The 20,986-nt window shown below is 35.9% G+C and overlaps 3 protein-coding genes across 6 annotated transcripts; all 3 read right to left on the bottom strand.

Moving 5' to 3' along the window:
• Nucleotides 1–1,879: 1,879 nt before the first annotated feature.
• On the bottom strand, nucleotides 1,880–20,512 carry Mthfs (methenyltetrahydrofolate synthetase). 4 transcript variants are annotated; one of them, XM_085943853.1, is made up of 5 exons: nucleotides 8,645–8,897; nucleotides 5,186–5,272; nucleotides 3,505–3,638; nucleotides 2,910–3,165; nucleotides 1,880–2,655 (listed from the first exon to the last, which is right to left on the bottom strand). In XM_085943853.1, the coding sequence occupies exons 3-5, from the start codon at nucleotides 3,616–3,618 to the stop codon at nucleotides 2,420–2,422; spliced, it is 606 nt and encodes a 201-aa protein (XP_085799979.1). In that variant the 5' UTR covers nucleotides 3,619–3,638; nucleotides 5,186–5,272; nucleotides 8,645–8,897; the 3' UTR covers nucleotides 1,880–2,419. The 4 variants fall into 4 exon arrangements, with proteins under 4 accessions (XP_085799979.1, XP_085799981.1, XP_085799980.1 ...); XM_085943855.1 differs by lacking the exon at nucleotides 8,645–8,897 and adding an exon at nucleotides 20,469–20,512 and having other exon boundaries at nucleotides 1,881–2,655; XM_085943854.1 differs by lacking the exon at nucleotides 5,186–5,272 and having other exon boundaries at nucleotides 1,881–2,655; nucleotides 8,645–8,870.
• Nucleotides 10,434–11,114, bottom strand: LOC147074282 (uncharacterized). The gene has a single exon (XM_085943944.1). The coding sequence runs from the start codon at nucleotides 11,112–11,114 to the stop codon at nucleotides 10,434–10,436; it is 681 nt and encodes a 226-aa protein (XP_085800070.1).
• LOC147074281 (protein CFDP2-like) lies at nucleotides 11,232–11,819 on the bottom strand. The gene has a single exon (XM_085943943.1). The coding sequence runs from the start codon at nucleotides 11,817–11,819 to the stop codon at nucleotides 11,232–11,234; it is 588 nt and encodes a 195-aa protein (XP_085800069.1).
• Nucleotides 20,513–20,986: the final 474 nt, after the last annotated feature.

Below are 20,986 nucleotides of genomic sequence, written 5' to 3'. Positions count from 1 at the left end.
TGAATTATAAGTTATGTGCTGCTAAAATGCAAATATAGTTAATCCAACAGAGGTGAAAAAATAATAACACAAATTTCATCAAATATATATAAGTAATTGTCGGGATGAATCATAATATTATTTCGAAATAGAAAACATCCGTGACAAAAATGTTCAATAATTATTCTATAATTACTGATGACTGTACAAGCGTTGAATTTAATAAGCTTTTCCTGCAGCCGGACTTATTTGCACATGATGAACTTTTGAGGGCTTTAGTTAAAATTATCAATATATTCAAATTATTTGTAAAAAATCACTAGTTGTTCTACAATTATGTCATAATCATAATCAATTATTGATCAATACATATTTTTAAATGTCAACATAATAAATGTAGGTATGTAGGTTTTTTCTATAAAATAATATTTAAAAAAAGATTTTAATAGCTAAGTATATTTATTGATAGGCACCTACTTCTGTTGTTTTATGTTTAAGAAATACCAGTGTTAATACCGGTATTCAATAATAAATACCGAGAAACCGGTACATATTGACATTTTCACTCGGTATTGCAATCCCTAGTGAATGTCCTACGAAAAAGAAACACACATTGTATACGTGCAATAGTGTGTGTTGCAACCTTCAAATACACCAATATTGAATGAGCGTCCGTGCATAAACCGAGAACAGTTTTCAGAAGAAGGACGAAGAACGTATTCTTGGCACGTGTTCCCATATTCTTCCACATTCGATATCGGTTGCCTGTTACTCCACACCCGTTAGGTATTTTAGTTTCCATTAATTCTGTGTTCCCTGGCTACTGTCTTGTGTAGTTAATTTTATCTGTTCTTATATTTCAATTTATGGATATAAAATAAAATAAACTATTTAGTAGGTACTTACTTGTAATATGGATGCTAAAAAAATAATTGTAGCCGCAGCAGAATTGCTAATTTTGTGTTTTTTGTCAGATCTAGCATCTTTGAATATGGGTTTTCGACACAGTAAACAGCTTAAAACTTCTCATAATAAAGATAGATTAGTATACCAAATTTACTTGGTCTTTGTGCCAGCAAATTTACCTGGTACAATTCTATTTGACAAAATGATAATATACATACATTATGTTATATTATACAAATATACTTACAGCATATTTTTAATCGATATAATATTTCGGTTTGTCAGACCATTATCAATATTACAAAGATAAACGACTTGTCTACATTAAAGACGTATAAAACTCATAGAATAAGACTGGGTGATTCTTCTCCCTCACCTTGGTACCATTCAGGAATGATGCCAGTTTACGTGGAAACCGCATTGTTTAACAATTAATTTACTTTTGTACGGGTTATTTAGTGGTGTTTCCGTGAATCATTGTCTTTCAATGGCCTAAGCATTGCCTTCTAGAGATACCTAGAAGGTAGTGGCCTAAGTTATTACCATTATAAATAATAATTCAATTAACCCATATTAGGTACTACAGGTAAAATTGTCAAACGGGATCCACTTACTTACAATAATATTACTTACTTATATTGAATTTAATACTAAATTGAATCAAGCAAAGCTTGTATAATGATGTTTTCATGTATTTATTTATCTTGCTATTATTTTTAGATAATTTTCAATTAATTTCAAGCTGTTTTAATTAATTCAACTAAAACTTACATAAACGTAGACAAGTCGTTTATATTTCTAGTCGTGATAATGGTGGCACGGCCGAAATAGCTATCGATTAAAAATAATATCACATAGAATTGAATATAATTTATATTATCATTTTGTCAAATAAATGTAACATTTAAATTATCACCTAACTTAAGGGCGGACGTGCTCAGCGTGGGTCAAAATGGAGCTTTTTTTCCTTAGATTATAGATGTTTTTCTATTTTCAAAGCATGATTATTATTTTATTACCAGTAAATACAAAATTCTACTACGATCTTTCTTGTAAAAACAATGTTAATAACACAGAAAAGATTAACAATAACAGTGTTCTCTGGTTAATAATTATGACATATTTTTTTAGAACGTAAGTTTTAGATACTTTTGAATTTGAAAATTTCTAGCATTTTTGACATCTAGCTTATTTTATTACCCCATCTGGCATATTATTTTGAATTTCGCAGTTGTCAAATTGCACCCGTATTAATGTAGTCGATCGCCGTCGCATGTAGCGTAACTGTATAACAATATATATTATAATCAGATGGTCCTAAAATGCTCCATTTGGTATTAGTCGCTGAGTGGAAAGGGTATTAGGGACATTTTGTCGATTTGGGTGTTTATAATTTCACTATTAACGTCCCACAAATCCCGTCAGCATGAAATTATTCCATGAATAAGTCACAAAATAAAAAATATCTATAAATTTGAAAATTATTCTGTCTTAGCAGCCTTGAAATACGATATGTAAAACAGTAAAACAATGATCACTCTGGCTGATAAATCAATTGATCCACCACATAGTCCAAGTCTCCGTGCGGGATTTCTTCGAAGATCTGCTGGCGGAAGGCTATGGCCATGGAAACTGGTGCCGGTACATCGTCAGGACGAGGAAGGTCCTTTAAGGCGAACAGGAATCTGTCGTAGTATCCTCGGCCATGTCCCATACGCATTCGGTCCTTGGTAAATGCCACTCCTGGCACTATAACTAGGTCCACACCTCCTGATAAACAATATGCATAATATTTATAAATGCTTTAGGTATAAATTATGTTGATACAGTCATTTTCAATTTAGGTAGAATTTGGGTTAAACGATTCTCGATAATCAGTTAAATCAAGAGGTGTTGAACTTCATTCATATCCAGTGACGTCCCTAGACAAAAACCAATGTTGTAACTCGTGACATGAAGTCACCCTTCGACATTTTAACGAAATTATTTGTAGATAACTACTAGTATGAGAATTAGACGCTCACCTGTTTCCATAGCGTCCTCCCTTCCTGCAGCAGGCTTCGGTTCTCTGATGCCCCAAGAGTTTGCTGGAAGGCTTCTGAGATCCTCGACGTCTCTGACTTTGAGCATTTTCATGCTGTTGCCCTTACAAACTGGCGCGAAGCAAGTTTTTCCCTGCCTGAAAGCTTCCAAGATTGCAGGCTCCGTTTGAGCTTCGTCGGGCAGTGACAGGTAGAAGGCAATGCGTTTGGATCTCGCCCATTCTGGTGAGTTTACTAGCTGGTATGAAAAGCAAAAGTAAATACTTAGAATGCGACAAGTTTAACTTGAGGTTCAGCGACGGTTCTCGTGTCGTATTGTCAGGATTGGAAAATATTATTCCCCACTTCCTTGATAAAAAAAAACAGAAATAAATATCAAATAGGTTGGTAAAATGAGATAGGTGCAGCATTTTTTCTCATTTTGTTAGAATAGGTTTATTAAAATGGTAACATTAAAATGTCAAATGACTTGTACTGTCTCTAAGCACCTTTTGTCGTTTTTCTTCTTCGCAGTATGACTTATAATCTTTTATTTTAAATTATTGTAAGCTATTCCTTAGGAAGTTGTCATATTTACCTTATTGTAAATGTAAGACGACTGCTTGTTTCTATCTTCGATTGTCATCTGCTTCAGTATATCAGAAACTTTTGTCCTCAGGGCGACCTTTGCGGCTGTAAGTCCTGTGTTCATCTTGAGGGTTGGAGAAATATCTGTAGAAATATGAAATATTTAAGAAATTTTCTACCTACATATTATATAAATTTTATATTATTTGATACCTAAGTACATTTTATACACCGATTATAAATGTATTTTTTAGACCCCTAGAAAACACCCTTCAGCTGCCCTGGGGAATTTGATCTATGACAAGGTTTGATCAGTATTACATAATATAGATCAGGGTTAGTCAACGCGGTCCCTACCGCCCACTAGTTCAGCGTTCCAGCTTTCATAGTGGGCGGTAAGGGTTTTAAAAACATTTTCATCATGTTTTCATAAAATTCCCCATATGTGGAAAATGATATTAAGTTTATTGATACCTTTCCCTACCTCATATCTTGTGGAACCAGGCTTTAGTAATGTTCATCATATTATGGCCAAGGAAAGAAACCGCCTGAATATTTCCGAAAGAGGATAATTTCGTTTGTTCCTCACAAAAATTCAGCCAGATATCCAGTATTTAAATTTTGCAGCATCAGCCTCAGGGATCTCATTAATAAGTTAATTATTAGATGTAATTTCATCAGACCTCATGCTTCTATGTATGCAAAGTATAAATAAAAATATATATTTAACTAAAGTAAGTAGTTTCATAAAGATTTATTCTGCCAAACTTAGCGAAAGTTTGACAGAAAATATTTGGCAAGTAATTATTACTATATGCTTTAACTTGCTGTAACTCTGCTTTATAAATTTTATAAAGTAAAGTTACTACTCTACGTTATAAATCACCATTACTGTGGAACCGGTGGGCGATTATAAAATTTTACAACTAACGGAGATACAAAAGTGGGCGGTAGGTATAAAAAGGTTCACTACACCTGCGGGTCTATTATATCACAAGGCTGCTTTCGGTCCGCTACGGCAGCTAAATAGGGTAGGAAAATATCGACTTATTAACACTTATTATAACAATTACAATAATTTAGTTATAATTGTTACAATATGTACTATGTTTTAACAGCACCTCTCGTGGTTGTGATAAATTTTAGACCGAGATAGACAGTTTTGACAGCTCAGACGGCTAACTTATTGTAATTGCGGACCGAAAGCAGGCTTGTGTATAGAATATACCCGCTGATATAGATTAAGAAAAAATATTTATCTTATTTTATGTATCGACTTTCCACTGTCATAAGCAGAGCATTGGAGCGGAGCTCGGAGAAGGAGCACGGAGCACTGGAGCAATGGGATTTTACCCGGAGCAGGAGCGGAGCCGGAATACCAAAAATTTGTAGTACTCCACTGCTCCGGATGTTTTTTTTATTATTAAATTTTCGTCCTAAAATCCAATGAAAATAGTGTATTTTGAAACTTTGCCACACTGGAATTATTTGAAATATGGAAACACTGCCGAGTGATAATTAATAGCCTCACTTTTTTGACAGAAAGGGCAAATAATGAAAAACGAATTGCTGCGGGAATTTTTTTTAATAGAATTGATAATGAAAATGACGATTATTTTAAAAGTCTTACTTATTTTTAAATTTTTTTAACATTTGTATACTTACATATAATAATTATTAAAACTTTTTACCCGGAGTGGAGCAGACCCTGGAGCGGAGCCAAAGCAAGTAGTAGGTCCCAGAGCGGAGCAACTCAAAAAAGGGTCCTCTCCAACGCTCTATAAGTCAGTTTGTACAATCATGAAATTGTTAACTTGTAGAAGTTTTCAATACAGGCGGACCTCGACTTACGAACGTTCGACTTTCGCACAATTCGCTATTTCGTACATTTAAAAAAAAAAACGTTTTTTTAAAACGTCGCGCTAGCCGTGGGGTTAAGACATAATAAGATTTATAAACAAGAGTGAGAAACAGAAAAACTGCAGTGTTGATAGGTACGAACAAAGAGAAATCAAGGACTTATAAACTTCGCACGACGTTCTGATTGCGGTGAATCTTTTTTTTCAATCGGACGTTCGTATGATACAAACATGTCTACTACTATATTATGTTCAATTTTGAAAAATAAAATAAAAATTAAGGAATACGTTCAAAATTGTGGAAATATATCTTTAAAGGTTGTTTCCAAAAGACACGGCATAGTTATGGATGAAATGGAAAAATATTTGTCATCATGGATCGACGACCAACATCAAAAAGATGTCCCTCTGAATATTTCAATTATTCAAGCGAAGGCTCTTAGTTTGCACAGAGATTGGAAGGCTAGATTAAAAGAAGATTCTAACACAATTTTCAAGCAAGTAACGGTTGGTTTATATTAAATTCACTGGAGAATCGGCTGATTTTCGCGGAGAATTTATTTCCTCATTATCCAAAATTATTGAAGATGGAGAATATTCCTCTAGCCAAATATTTAATGTAGATGACACAGGTTTATTTTGGAAAAAATGCCTAGTCGTACATTCTTATCTAAGGAAGAATCAGTTGCCCCTGGGCATAAACCTTCTAAAAACCGATTGACATTGCTTCTTGGTGGAAACATGGCTGGTGATTTAAAATTGATGCCAATGTTAATTTATCAACCAGAAAATACCAGGGCATTGAAAGGGAAGGATAAAGAATTGTATCCAGTAATCAAATAAAGATAAAAAAAACCTGGGTTTACTGCGTTAATATTAAAAGATTGGTTCACTTTACATTTCATGCCAGCAGTTAAGCAATATTGTAAAGTTAATAATTTACCACTTAAAATAAGAAAAAGAATAGTGGCAAACAGTTAATTCTTGATAACTTTTTAAGGGAAACATCCGCAAACTCCACTTAAACATGTCTCTTAAACATCTTATATTTACTTGATAAATACATATTTCAAAATACACACAATTTAATTTTTTTTTTACTTCCCTCTACTTTCGAACATTCAACATTCGCACACCTTTTCAGGAACCAATTATGTGCGAAAGTCGAGGTCCTCCTGTATGTTGTTACCTACCTGTCTTTTGTAAGCCATTAAACTAAATATAAATCAGGTCGGTCAGGTAATCAGACCGATTGGTACCTGCAAACATGACTTGCTAGTTAAAAATGACACGAAAGGATATGTGCACATTATTAGGTGTAGCTCTGTATAGCTCTTTCCCAATAATTGCATTAACTAAGCATTCATTTCCATGCATTTTAAAATGGTGTTGTAAAAAAAGATCATGTTTGTATACCAACTGAATTATCGCAATGCGTAGCCGTATTAAGAATCGGTTTGTGAACCTAATCTGAGATTTCCATCTATCTATTTGGCACGTTTCAAGTGTATTTTGCAACTATTGCTCATTTGCGAGCAAAACAGCTATTTGTTAACAGCGATATTTGACTAGGAAAAGGATGTTACGTTATTTTATGTGAGACTCAAAAGCAAACCCGTCAAAATTGTATGCATCAGAAGTGAAAGGTGGAGGTAGGCTGTTAAGATCTGCCATAATATAATGCAAATTAAACTTTGTTGGTCATACGTATTTGTTTTTATTGGACAAACAATACAATTTACAGTTGGTGTTGGGTTAGTTTTTAAAAATCAATTAAACTCTGCCTCAACCAAAACATAATAAATTCGATATATTTTGGGCGATATGACAAAATTGTGCACACTTTTTCATTCACACATATTTGTTTTCGCTGGATTAAAAGTACATATTACACATATTCTTGGTTCATTTTTTAAATTCATTAAACCATTAATTGTTTACAATAAAACTTCGATACAAACCTACCCTAGACAGCTGCCGTAGCGGCCGAAAGCAGTCTTGTGTATAGAATAGATGCGCAGAGACGGATAATCTTTCCATGTGGCATAAAATTACTAATGGCATATATCTATAATTATAATGTATTGACTGACTGAAAGCTTTAAAACCAGAGCCTTGGAGCGGAACTCGGAGCAGGAGCACGGAGCATTGGAGCAATGGGGTTTTACCCAGAGCACCGAAAATGTGTAGTGCTCCACTGCTCCAGATGTTTTTTTTATTATTTAATTTTCGTTCTAAATCTAATGAAAATATTATATTCGATACTAATACGGCAACACTGCCGAGTGATAAAAATAACCTCACTTTTTTTGACAGAAGAGGTAGATAATGAAAGACGATTTGCTGTCGTTGTGTTAAATTTAGTAATGAAAAGGACGAATAATAAACCTTATTTAAAAACTACTTAGTTTTTAACATTTGTATACATATAAAAGCTATCAAACCCGTTAAATATTTTACACGTTTTACGTTAAAAACAAATATTTTACCCGGAGCGGAGCGCCCTATGCGACACGCGCTAGAGTAAGATAAAAGGGTTACAGATTTGGGAGATGGTTTGCTCGGTGTAGCCGCCAAACCTTACCTTATTGCTTAATTATGCGTCGATAACCATGTTGCTAAAATAGCTATTTTTGTGTTAAACATAAAGTCAGTGGTAAATATTTTAAGTTAATTAAGTAGAAAAGATGGTTCTGTGTGTTGTATTAAAATGTGGGAGCCGTACTGATAAGCAAGAATATGGTATTACGTTTCATAGGTAAGTTGATACATGTTCGTGATAATTTATTTGTATATTATTATATATTTTAATATTAAGTGACCGTGCTTCTTTAAAATAACTTAAATTATGAATATTTTTACCTAATGGTTGCATTTTGACCGCTTAATAATACTTTATAACGTAAAAAAAATAGAAAAATATATTTTAATTCTGAGCGTCTAGTGCGAGCACTAGCGAAATGGTCTATGGTCTCGAACATTTGAATACGAACGCGTTCGCTCGCCCACAAACCAAACGCACGGCACGCAACTTCATTTAGCAATGCAATGGGTGGCGTCTAGATGTATCTATAGTCTAAGGTCCGCTCTAACACTCTGTTTAAAACTGTTTTTTTTAAACTATGTACTTTACTGGTCACAATATGGTGATTCTCCAATTATGTTGATTTACCCACATAAAAATAGGTCGGTAATAGCGTTTTCTGTTTTTGGTTTTAGTTATGTATTCGCATTGAACAGGTATATTAAAAATACATTTCTGTGAATGTGATAATTTCAACTTATACTTACATGAACACAGAAATTACAACAAAATCACTGATTTCAATTTACCATCAGCCATTAAAAATAAATTGCGAATATTATTGATTCACTTATTAAAACCTTCACAAACGAATTCTTTTTAAAATTAATGGTTCCCACACACAAACTTAGTAAAGTATTAATATTCTGATGTCGTCTGGAATTTACTCAGAACTCAGTAAATGATCCGAAATTTATAAAGCAAGCCATTCTCACATTTTAAATGAGATAACATGCACACACTGAAATTCTACAAACAGCTCAGAGGTCATGATACTCGCAGTGGCGTGCATAACCGAGTGTTTTTTTTTATTACTTATTATAAAAATAATGTTTTAAATATTATTACAGACGATTGCCTGTGACTATTTTATTCAATATATATTATCATCATCATCAGCCGGGGTCAATCCACTGCTGGATGAAGGCCTCCCCAAGCTTTCTCCAACTCTCTCGGACCTCTGTCATTCGCTGCCACGTATTTCCGCCGAACTTTACCAGTTCGTCAATCCAGCGGCTTTTAGGGCGACCCTGTGGCCGTTTCGTACCCCTTGGGTACCATTGGATGATGGCATTTGTCCAGCGGCCGTCCTTTCGGCGAGCAATGTGCCCCGCCCATCTCCATTTCAGCTATTTGGCAACGTCTATTACATCGCGTACTCTTGTCTGCTTCCTAACCCATTCGTTTCTCTTACGGTCCTTTCGCGTGATGCCCAACATGCACCTCTCCATGCCTCGCTGTGTGACTCTTAGCCTTTGGACATCTCTCGTGTTGAGGGTCCACGTCTCGCAGCCATACGTGAGCACGGGTAGCACACATTGGTTGAACACCCTACGCTTAAGACATAATGGTAGGTCACTCTTGAAGATACTATTCAGACGTCCGAACGCACTCCATCCCAGCTTTGTTCTTCGAGCAATTTCATCGTGCATGCTTCCGTCTATGGACACCTGCTGTCCGAGATAGACGTAGCTGCTGACTTGCTCGAGTGGGGTGCCAGAAATACAGATAATCGCAGGGTCCGAAAAACAGTTACTCATCACTTTTGTCTTTGAGACATTTATATTTAGACCGACCGTTTGACTGACATCCGCGAGTTCTTGCATTCTACCTTGGAGGTCTTTCGGGTCTTGTGAGAGTATAATAATATCATCTGCAAAGCGCAGGTGACTGAGGTGCTCTCCGTTAATTGGAACACCTTTTTCTCCCAATCAAGTTTCCTAAATAAGTCCTCAAGAGTAGCGGTGAATAGTTTAGGTGAAATGGTATCACCTTGCCGGACACCTTTGTTAATGGGGAATTTACACGACCGTTTGTGGAGTTTCACGCATGCTGTGGCATCACTGTATATACTGTTCAATATGTTTATGTAGCGTCTGGAAATTCCTTGGTTGCTAAGGGCGTATATAATTGAGAATTTTTTGATGGAATCAAACGCCTTTTCATAGTCTATAAAACCAAGATATAATGGCAGTTTGTATTCCTGGTAGCGCTCTATGATTTCCCTGACGACCTGTATATGATCCATAGTACTGTAGCCTCTTCTGAATCCGACTTGCTCTCTTGGTTGGTTCTCGTCTAGAACTGTTTCGAGACGGTTTGAGAGTATTTTCGTGAAAACCTTATACAGAATTGGCAGTAGACTAATTGGTCGATAGTTTTTCAGATCTTCAGTGTCTCCTTTCTTATGGAGAATAATAATGGAGGCATTTTTCCATGACTCTGGGATGTTCGCTTCGTGCAGACAAGACGTGAACAGACGTGCGAGCACTTCGCTCATCCTCCCGGGGCTTTCCCACTTTTCATGCACATTATAGCATATTTCACCTCTGTGGTAGTAACCTCGGGAAGAGGATCTCCATATTCTCCGTTCACCGGAAGATCTGAATTGATGTCAGTGTCATCTTTGTATAGAGCGCTGTAAAACTCTACAACAGTGTCCAGTAGATGATCCCAGTTACGCACGATACTTCCATCTTGCGCTTTTAGTGTCGTGATCTGCCGTCTCCCTATTGACAGATGCTGCTTTTTCTTATGTAAGCTCCTTCCTGACGCAACAATTGATTCTACAAGGTTCATATTGAACTTACGAAGATCTTCTCGTATGTTTTTACGTAGAGTTTTGCACAGCGTGGAGTACTCGAGATCATTTGCAACTTGTTGCTCGCTTTTCGTACCCCTACGCAGCTTCATAAGATCCAACGTTTCCTTTGAAAGTTTGCTTACTCGTTCAACCACAGCAACAACTGTCTCTTCCGAAGATTCTATTATGATTTTTGTTATTGCTTCGGTGTTTTGTATGGAGATGGGGTCATTTTCAGCCTGGAAAGCCGCTAGCCTGTTCTCCAGCTCTTGTTGGAATTCGACTCTGCTTCTCAAGCCTCTGCGGACTCTGGGCTTCTGCATCAGTTTGGATCTCTCACGTTTGATGTTAAATCGTACTTTACACCTTACCATTCGGTGGTCGCTGCCAGTATTAAATCTGTTAATGACTGTGCAGTCTAGAAAAATATCCTTCTTGTCGGTGAGGATGTAGTCGATTTCGCTGGTTCGTTTTGCTGGGCGTCGCCATCTTCATTTTCGGGATGGCTTCTTTTTGAAGAATGAGTTCATGATGTAGAGATTGTGGTTTTCCGCAAACTCTACTAACATGTCTCCTCGGCCATCCCTGGTGCCATGTCCGAAGTGCCCGAGTGCTACATCATCCTGGTGTTGAGATCCGATTCGTGCATTTAAGTCCCTCATGATGATAGTGAAGTGACATTTCCGTTTATTTTTCAACGTACTGATTTCTTCATATACCTCCCCCACTTCTTCATCAGGTGAGTGTTGAGTGGGCGCATAAACTTGCAAAAGCAGAATCTGGTATCTTTTGCTGAGCTGAAGTGTTAAGCTTGCTACTCTATCTGAGGAGAAATCAAATTCAACTATGCGATCTTTCCAGAGTCTGTGGATTAAAAATCCGACACCGCTTGTGCGTCCGGTCTTAGTCCCATTATAACAGAGTACATGTCCGCTGTGGAGATTGACAATATCGTCTCCTTGTCGTCTTACCTCGCTGAGCCCGACAACATCCCAATGGATTTTTTCGAGTACTTCTTCGAGCTCTAGAAGTTTGGCGTTGCTGGATAATGTTCTCGCGTTATAGGTGGCAATGGTCATCGGTAGGCGGCCATTACCGTCTTTCCTTGGATTCTTAGCACCCTCTGCCTTCCCTTGCTGATTGCTGCCGTGATCAGTATTAGGTTGGCCTCCGGAGAATAAGGGCCGAGATTTTTGTTTTTGTTCTTGTTCCATGGGGTTATTTGGACATAACACACCACGCTCTCCAAACGGGTTGGTGTGTGGTTTTCTGTCTGGGTTTTCCTTCCCGTAGCCAAGGGGTCTCTCGTTTTAAGGCGCCAGAGTTTCGCCTTTCACCCTTCTCTATTAGCTACAGATGAGTTATACTAATATATATTATAGTTAGTTTAAAATGTTAAAAGTTTTCAGATCATTCTGAAACAAGTCGTGTAAAAACGCAGCTCTTTTAATCACTGGATTAAATTTAATTGTGTCTTTTATTCACAGAGTTATAGGATCAGTTTATTAGTCAGGGATGAAATATAACTATGCATATTTTTCGGAACCCATTGTCCTGCAATTTGGCGTTTACCGCAGATTTCAAAATTGATTATATTTAAACTATCCGGTTCTTTTAATACTGCCTTGTTAAGACGTTAGATCAGTGAAACGGCAAATAATTTTCAACTATAGGCTATAAAATTTTGGACTCGCTGGCATTCGGAGGGAGAACGTCGAGCTGGGAACACGTCAATTTGTTTCTTGATGGCGACGGGGGTATTAATTCTTAAATCGTGTAAAGATGACTAAAAACGTTACCCATTTACTTTAAAAAGAAAACATGTCAATGAATATATTATTATTGTTACTAATAGAACATACGTTAAAGTGCCCACCACCACCCTTCATATATGCACAACCGTGGATATGCACGGCCACTTTCTATGACGCTTTAAACGTGTCTGAAAGAAGTGATTTTAAGTGCTCATTCCGTCCCGAGACGGAGCCGCACGGGACTGATGCTGCAACCATGCACCGTAGTGCTTAAAGAAGAAAGTTAAGAAAGAAAATATTTGTTTTTGGACTGGCTCTGCTGTCCGCTGACGTTAAGCGCTTTGTGTACCCGCATACTGAGTGTCACGAATTGAAATGGATGAGTCTACAGAAGAGTCGGGACTATCTCGCGCCCCATACGACGCTGCAAATTTCTCAAATGCCGCAAAGTTGGCCTCGGTTGCTACCAGATCTCCATGACCAATTGGGCCCGTGTGAGGACGGACCCTGGCAAACAGCTCCGCTCGTTCGAATTCCATAAGCGGGCAATCCCAGAGGATGTGTTCAACATCTTGGTGGTCATGCCCGCAGGTACAACCCGGCCCATCTACTATCAAGCCAAACTCGTGGAGTCTGGCGGCGAAGTTGCCATGGCCGGTGAGGAACTGGCTAATCCAGTGCGAAGGTTGGAGTCTTCTAGTTTGGTGCCTGCAGAATACGTCTGGAAAAAAACGGTAAGTGTGCCGCCCCTTGGGGGAGGCAGTCCACCTCGCCTGCCATGTCGCAAATGCGGTCTTGTACACAATGTCACTTACAGTCTTCCTGTAAGGAACGTCCTCGGATCTCTGCGGTGGTGTCAGATGGACACCGGCGAGTATTGTGCTGATCCCCCTCAAGAGGAGGGTGATCGATCCTCTGACTTGGACGTGCAGATCGAGGGGTAGCACCCCCGCGAGTACGGCAAGCGCGTCAGTAGAAGTTGTGCGGTAGGCTTTGGTAAGCGAGATCAGCGCAAGTCGCTGCCCGCTTAATAGTGCGCGTCTCACGAGAGTTAGGGAGTTTACTCGGGAATGCCAAATGCTGGAGGCGTAACCGGCAATTCCCATGAAAATTGCGCCGTATGCAACCTTAAGGGCTCTAGGCTTAAGTCCCCAATTGCTGCCCGCCATTCGGGCCATTCTCTGATAGGCCGAATTGGCCTTAGAGACGGCCGTCTTGGCGTGGTGAACGAAAGACAGCTTGTCATCAAGAATTACATAAACAGAACATTAAATGGACGCATGTTGGATTTATATGACAAATTATATTTCGTTTGGCATGCGTCATTTGCACCCGCGACCCGCAGTCCGCGCATCGCCTAGCCACGATCTTTTTAGACCATGCCTCAACTGAGGTATAGCCTTAAATCGTTCTGAACATGAGTTTGCAACGCCACTGGCCCAATACACTGTTATGACGAAATTTATATAAGTACTTAGTGAAGTTTGTGTACATAAACAAAATTAATACTATTTACAATCAGGGATAGCAAAAGTATGTTGATAAATTATTGTTATTTTAGGTAAAATAACAATTACTACTCATAGTATTACGTATATACTGGTTAGTATGATAAAACTTTAGAAACATTGTGATTATTTTGTGAGAGTGTGATTTTCTATCACTTGATTTGACTGTGTATGTAATAGAAGAATCTGAAGAATAGCAGCATGACCAACTTTATTTCTATAAAAACAAGTCGAGGTCACAGCCGTTGGGGTTTGTCGTAGAACAACGTCTGTTGAGAGCCGGGCTGTATGATTACCAACATCTGGTAATTGAAGGCATAACGACGTCAATAGCCTCGCTGGTGTAATGTCGCTGTTGGCGTGAGCGTCCACCTTTTTCTCTATAAAATCTAGAACATTTTTCAGCAGTGAGTGGCACTCTTTTACATCCCTGCTCTTTTAGATAATATACCAGTAGCGATGGATGGAAGTAGTCTGTTAAGATCCGACATAAATAGTACACACTAAACTTTTTCCGTCATACGTATTTGTTTTCATTGAACTAAGACTACAATTTACATAATATTATGGTGTTGATTTGTAAACCTAAACCTAAAATTATGCCATTAAATCATACATAATTTTGGATATTTTATAGAAATAATAATATTTGTAATCTATTATGGGTTGGTATAGGCAGGGCTTAATGAATTTTAAAAAAACTAACTGACAACATGTGTAATATTATGTATTCTTATTATAAACAAAGCAGTATGAATATAAAAGGAAGTGTGCAAAATTTCGTCTGATCGCCCAAATCGTACCAAAACTATTCTCGTTTAGTTTAGGCGGGTTAATTAATTTTTAAAAACTAACCAACACCACATGTGAATTGTGGCTTAGTTCAATAAAAACAAATACTTATGATTGACAAAGTTTAATGTGTACTATTTATGTCGGATCTTAACAGCCTACCTCCACCCTTCGCCACTGTATTACACTATCAGTTGTTTATTATCCCAAGGTGCAGAACCAACCTGCCACTGGTAATGCGAATTGGGAGGGTGATAACTATGTTCAATGAAATTGCTTCGGGTGTTGATATATTCCACCTATGTGAGAATGAGTTTAGGTGGACGCTGTTTTATAAATTCTTAAAATAGAGCTGCTTAACTCATTCGGTGTACAAGGAATTGTACCTATCTAATTTATCTAATAATCTATCTCTTTTTTTATGTAATACTGTTATATTTATATATCTTTGTTTCTAAATGTCATGTTGTGAACGTCTTAAACTTATAATTTGTATGTTAAAAAATAAATAAATTGAAATTGAAAAAACAATACTTAATTACCAATAATACTGCCTAAATTATCAAACACAGGTCCAATAATTGTTCACAATTTGAGAATATTCATAACAGGAACCCCGAGTTTATTAAAACACTGAAGCCACAAGTACAATAATATTAATGGCATAAATAATCTTGAATTGCGATTCATCGAAAGTGTTCTTTTTGGAGATAAGCTAGTCTGGCTCTCAGGTACAGGTTGGTATATTTCAAGCGTCCGGTGCCGGTCAGTAACATGGTAACCTCTGGTCCAAAATAAATAACAAAAGACAAAAACCAGTTAAGTAGGTATTGATGCGATACCTAATTCTGAATTAGATATTCAAATATAACACATATTGACAAACCTTTTTAGTATAGTGCGCAGGGTCATTGTACGGAACAGTTCATAAATTTGACAATAGGAATTAAATAATAATATTAAAATATTTAATATTCATTCAGGGAAAGTAGTCGACCTGTTTTGTAAAATGCAATATAACTAGGTTTAATATACTAGAATTTCCACTATAATATACATTATCAACTATAGGAACACGAATACATATTACCTATTGTAATTCCAGTGTACAATTTTAATATTTAATGTAGGTGGGTACCTCTCTAGAAACTAACAATATTGTTTTTAGAACTTAAAATAAAAATATACCAGTAAGTATTTAGTCATAAAATATGCGTTCGTACAATACACGATTTTTATTCATGATTGAATGTTATTTTTACCACGTTTTTCTTAGCTCGTACTCTTGTTTGTCCGGTGGTTGTTTATCCAGTACAAATCTTGCAATCAATTTTTAACTAACTTCCCTACTAGCTAGACATTTGAAACTTTTAGAATATATCAGAACACGATGTCAATGTATTCTTTTAATACTTTTAGCCACTTTTAAGTACCTAGAATTGAATTCATTTTCAGTTAATTCTGTTTTGTATGTAAAGTTATTTCGGAAGAAATCCGTAAAAAGTAAAACACTATTATTGGTTGCTAGGGGGTCTGGGGTCCTAGCAAATAAATTATTAATATATACGTGCGTTACTATGGAAATCAATATGATATGTCAAAATGACATTTCAGTATTCTATATTTATTCAGTATTTCTATCAAGTACTTACATTTTTTTTTTGCTAGTCAAGTCAAGTTTATATGATTCAACAGATAATTTAAAAACGTTCTAAGTATATAAAAAGTTCTTTTGATCTTGTAATTATTTTTATTAAATTTGTATTGTCTGATTTAAAAAAAAAACGATTTGTTATAAAAATTATTCACTTTAAATAACAACGAATCACTATTTGATATTGTAACTTTACTGAAACCCGCTTAGATATAAATATAAGATAGGCATATCAAGTTATAGGTTGTTTTGATGTTTTTAAATTAATAATATAAAATACATTATTCAAAGACTTCTTTATTATCTTCGAAAGTCCGACTAAACTATGTTGAATAAACAACACTGATTTTTTAGTTGTTAGTTTATCTTAGGTAGGTATAGTAGGGATAGTAGGTACACGTACAAGAGATAGGTACATATTGATCAATCAAATTATTTTTAAAATAAATTATCAATGAATTTTATTGTATTTTAGTGCATGAATCGTTCTTTACCGCTCGTGCCCCAAGTACAAGTAGGTACTGTAGTACTGAACTTCTTCACAACTAAATAAACCTAACTAAATAATTAACAGGGTTAGTTTAAAATTTAAATCAATCATAAAGTTGAATAATATTATGTGGTTCGTAATATTATTATAATATTATTCAAAATAATAATTTATTGTGTTTATTAATTAAATATTACTGCCATCTTTTGACGTTTTGTTATACTACCTTACTTGTTTATCAAAGAAATACAGCAGACGTTTGAAAATTCCGAGCTACATTACCGATATGGTTGATGAAAATGGAAAAATTCCTCACACTGATATTCTGAAATCATTCACTAGATGGCGATAACAATTCTAAATACTTAAATAATATTTTTAATATTAATTTTGTGTAAAATAGCCTTTATAATATTATTTTTTTCATCGTAGAGATTTTTGACTAAAATCATAGTTTCAATATTTTTTATATTTATTTTAAAAACATCTATTTTTATAAAAATATAAATGTGTAGGTATATCTTGAAATCCTTTTTAATTATATCACATCTAGTTTCAATATGGGGACCATACATAAAAAAGTGTTTCAAATTGCAAGCTTCATATTTTTCCGCTAGGTGCCTCTGGTAGGTAGAGGTATCGCCTTAAATTAGTTTAATACCGGACAAAATATAGATTAAGGAAAATCTTGGAATACTAAATCTAAATCCTATTGAATGGTACAAAACTCTCATTAATCAGAATTTATGTTATATTAAGATCGTTCAAGCTCTAAAAACCTTGTAATGAAATACAAAATCTTAATATTGTTAAGTTAAATAGGTGTACTTCTACGACATATTATTATTGTCAAGTTATTAAATTTTATTTAAAAAAATGTAAACTGATGTAGGTAATAATTTTCATAATAACTCCCGAACCAGAGCGAAATTACAAAATTTTCTATGAAGCGTAGCGAAAGTTTCGAGGATATCACGAATCGTAGCTGTGCTCCGGTGAGTTCCGGTCCATTTCAAGCACTAATCAATGACATTAATATGGACGAAGCATCTGAAAAAAAATGACACTCAATTTTTTGTCGAGTCTGCCGTTGGCATAATCTGTTCTAACGCCATTTACAATAAATTTGATATTGCTATAAATTCCCGATGCTTTTTGTCGTGTCTGCCGAATGGTTCGGTTCGAACGGGTTCGCTCAAATGAACATTGACACTAGAAACACTGTTCTAACGCCATTTCAATAAAGGTGATATTGCTATAAATTCCCGATGCGTGATATCGCATAATGGAAATTGCGTGACGTCTACCTATACATGTGCGAATGTCGCTATGCGCGAATTTACTTGCTAGCTACTGTACGCTATACTGCGTTGTCCATTAATAATGTCATTGACTAAGTACGTAAAAAAATCAAATACACTTTAATATTTTCGAAAAATTAACAAGCAGTCCAGTTCGTACTATTTTCCATTTCGAACGCTGACTACCTACCTAATTCTATTTAAGGGTTCATGAATTCCTCGAGATAATCGTACGGTTTCATGGGGAAAAATTACCATCTGAGCTAGGTAGGCCAGATAACCAAAAAAATTAAAAAATTCAACAAATTTATTTTTTAGTAAAATATAAGTGATATTTATATATATATATATTAAATATGTTAATATTTTCGTAAAATTAACGAACGCTCCGGTTGGCAAAAGATTCTTTGTCGAACGCTGGCTAATGCGGCAATGACATTGAGCTACTTTACGAGCTGCTTGTTGGCGAATTTACAATCTGCATGTAAAGTCGCCCAATGTCATAATCGAACAAGCTAACAAGCAGATTGTAGACAATCTACCGAGAAAATTTGAAAGCCGGTCAACTTTACACGCTACACGCCTGCGTGTGGGCCTACTGCGTCTGCGCAGTAGAGCGTAGTAGCGTCCTCCCGGTAAAAAAACGAACTAATTTCTGTCAAAATAGTCGCTAGCTTGCTGGCTTCTCAGCGAATGGAAAGTTTTGTGTGTCATCATCACAATCGCAGTAGCTGAATCGCCCGCTTTTAAATTCGCCAATAAACAGCTCGTAAAGTAGCTCAATGTAATTGCCGCATTAGACACAGGCTTGTTTTAGACGCGGTAATCAATCTGGGCTCAAAATGAATCGGAGCGTAGTTCCGGTTCGTAAAATTGGTAAAATTATCGCTCCGTCTCGTGAAAATGATAATTTGACAGGCAATATAACAAAAAATCTAACACAATCATTTTTTATAAAATATACATAAATTTGATAACTAAGTAAGTAGGTACCTACTATGCTATTTTATTAATATAATCAGAAAATTGTCGAGCGCTCCGGTTCGTAAACTTTTCCATATTTAGAGCGCGGGTTTAGGATCTTCTTCGACAGCGTTCGAAATGTTCAATTTTACGAACCGAAGTGCTCGATAATTTTCCGAAAATATTAACATATTTATGTAAGTAATAATTTTATGTAAGCATTATATAAAAATATGTATTAATTAGATTTGCCAAGGTTATATACTTTATATTATAAGGTGAGACAATTTATTGGGATAGTCTTGTGGCATGCAAGATTTGGGTAGGTATAATCTTGTCGGCGCGGCAGATGAAAATTGAGGTGACTTCACGTCATAAAGATTATTTTTAATATGATTCCGATAAGTTACAACTTAAGGGTATATTTAAGTTGAGGCGTGGTCTAAAAAGATCGTGGCTAGGCGATGCGCGGATTGTGCAAATGACGAGTGCCGAACGAAATATAATTTGTCATAACAATCCAACATGCGTCCATTTAATGTTATGTTTATTATTATATTACTAATAATAATAATATAATATTCATTGACATGTTTTCTTTTTTAAGTACATAGTAAAGTTTTTTAGTCATCTTTACACGATTTAAGAATATTTTCATCCGACGTCATGACAAAACAAACCGACTGTCGGTCTCCGATTGACGACGAGTGAGAAATTTCGTCGCACCTACTGTTGAAAATTATTTGCCGTTTCACTGAAGTACGCTCTTAAGAAATATATTTAAATGTGTAACAGATTACTAACTTTTTAATAATTTTATTCACGAAACGTATTTTTCATTTTTCCACGAGACGGAGCGATAATCTCGGGGATTTCACGCGCTCCGGTGCGTTCCAGTCCATTTCGAGCGCTGTCTTAGAGAATACGACCAACGAAAACCAGATACAGTATCGAAAGTACACAATAATATTATGTGAATCGGTAATTTAAGTCGCTGAATTATCGGTTCCTACATAATTTGAACATAAATAAGTATAACAATTTAATTTTATCAAATTCTTTTTCGCAATGCAATGCAACAAGCATAGGATAAATTAATATTTAGTAAGTGACGTGATAAAATGGAATTGACTTCGATTTCAATCTGTCAGAATTCCGAATGATTGACAGTCGCGTTTCCCGCGTCTTATATCGACATAACCTCAAAACCTTGGCGGTAAATATTTCACACAAATTTCACGCAAAGAATGAAGAAACGTCACTTACCACGTGGTGACGGTGTTGCCAGCTCGTGTCAGTAATGCCGCATAGCAAATTTCAGGGCTCGAATGTTGCCTTATGTACTCTGCGAGTAGGGTATCCAATTGCTAATTAGATACAATGGAACCATCATAAAATATCATAAGTAAAGAATGGTTAAATGCATATTTTGTTTGCCTGACTTATGAAACCAGCTATTAATGCGATGTTACACGAAGACGAGGTGTCATAAATACATTATAATAATTATTCGATGACTTTTTAGAGTCAATGTTTTACAAATAATATACTTACTCTAAAATGGGCTTATAACTACATAGTTCACCCATAATAGTTTTCAACATATCCATTCACTTAATTAGGCCACCCGCTCACGCAGAAACTACAATCTGACGAACTGTTTGGTGATTGAACTCATAAACTAACCAGTGATTGTTGCTTCGCACACGCGCTACTGAAACCTAATAATCTCGTTACCTCAAACTGTCAAACGCATTATATTCCATACTTCATGCTAAGCTTTT

The sequence above is a fragment of the Rhyacophila brunnea genome, unplaced genomic scaffold, assembly GCF_057557595.1.
Source record: "Rhyacophila brunnea isolate RB1 unplaced genomic scaffold, BYU_Rbru_1.0 scaffold_16, whole genome shotgun sequence".
NCBI classification, from domain to species: domain Eukaryota; kingdom Metazoa; phylum Arthropoda; class Insecta; order Trichoptera; family Rhyacophilidae; genus Rhyacophila; species Rhyacophila brunnea.
Note: the sequence above shows the minus strand (reverse complement) of the source record. Positions and strands in the feature narration are given on the sequence as shown.

Excerpts from the sequence above, each read along its gene's own strand:
- Mthfs (XM_085943855.1), bottom strand. The coding sequence starts at position 3,618 with ATGAACACAGGACTTACAGCCGCAAAGGTCGCCCTGAGGACAAAAGTT. Across the intron at positions 3,166-3,504 it reads CGTCTTACATTTACAATAAG|CTAGTAAACTCACCAGAATG; the intron begins GTAAATATGACA and ends TTTTCATACCAG. Across the intron at positions 2,656-2,909 it reads GGAGGACGCTATGGAAACAG|GAGGTGTGGACCTAGTTATA; the intron begins GTGAGCGTCTAA and ends ATTGTTTATCAG.
- LOC147074282 (XM_085943944.1), bottom strand. The coding sequence starts at position 11,114 with ATGGTAAGGTGTAAAGTACGATTTAACATCAAACGTGAGAGATCCAAA.
- LOC147074281 (XM_085943943.1), bottom strand. The coding sequence starts at position 11,819 with ATGACCATTGCCACCTATAACGCGAGAACATTATCCAGCAACGCCAAA.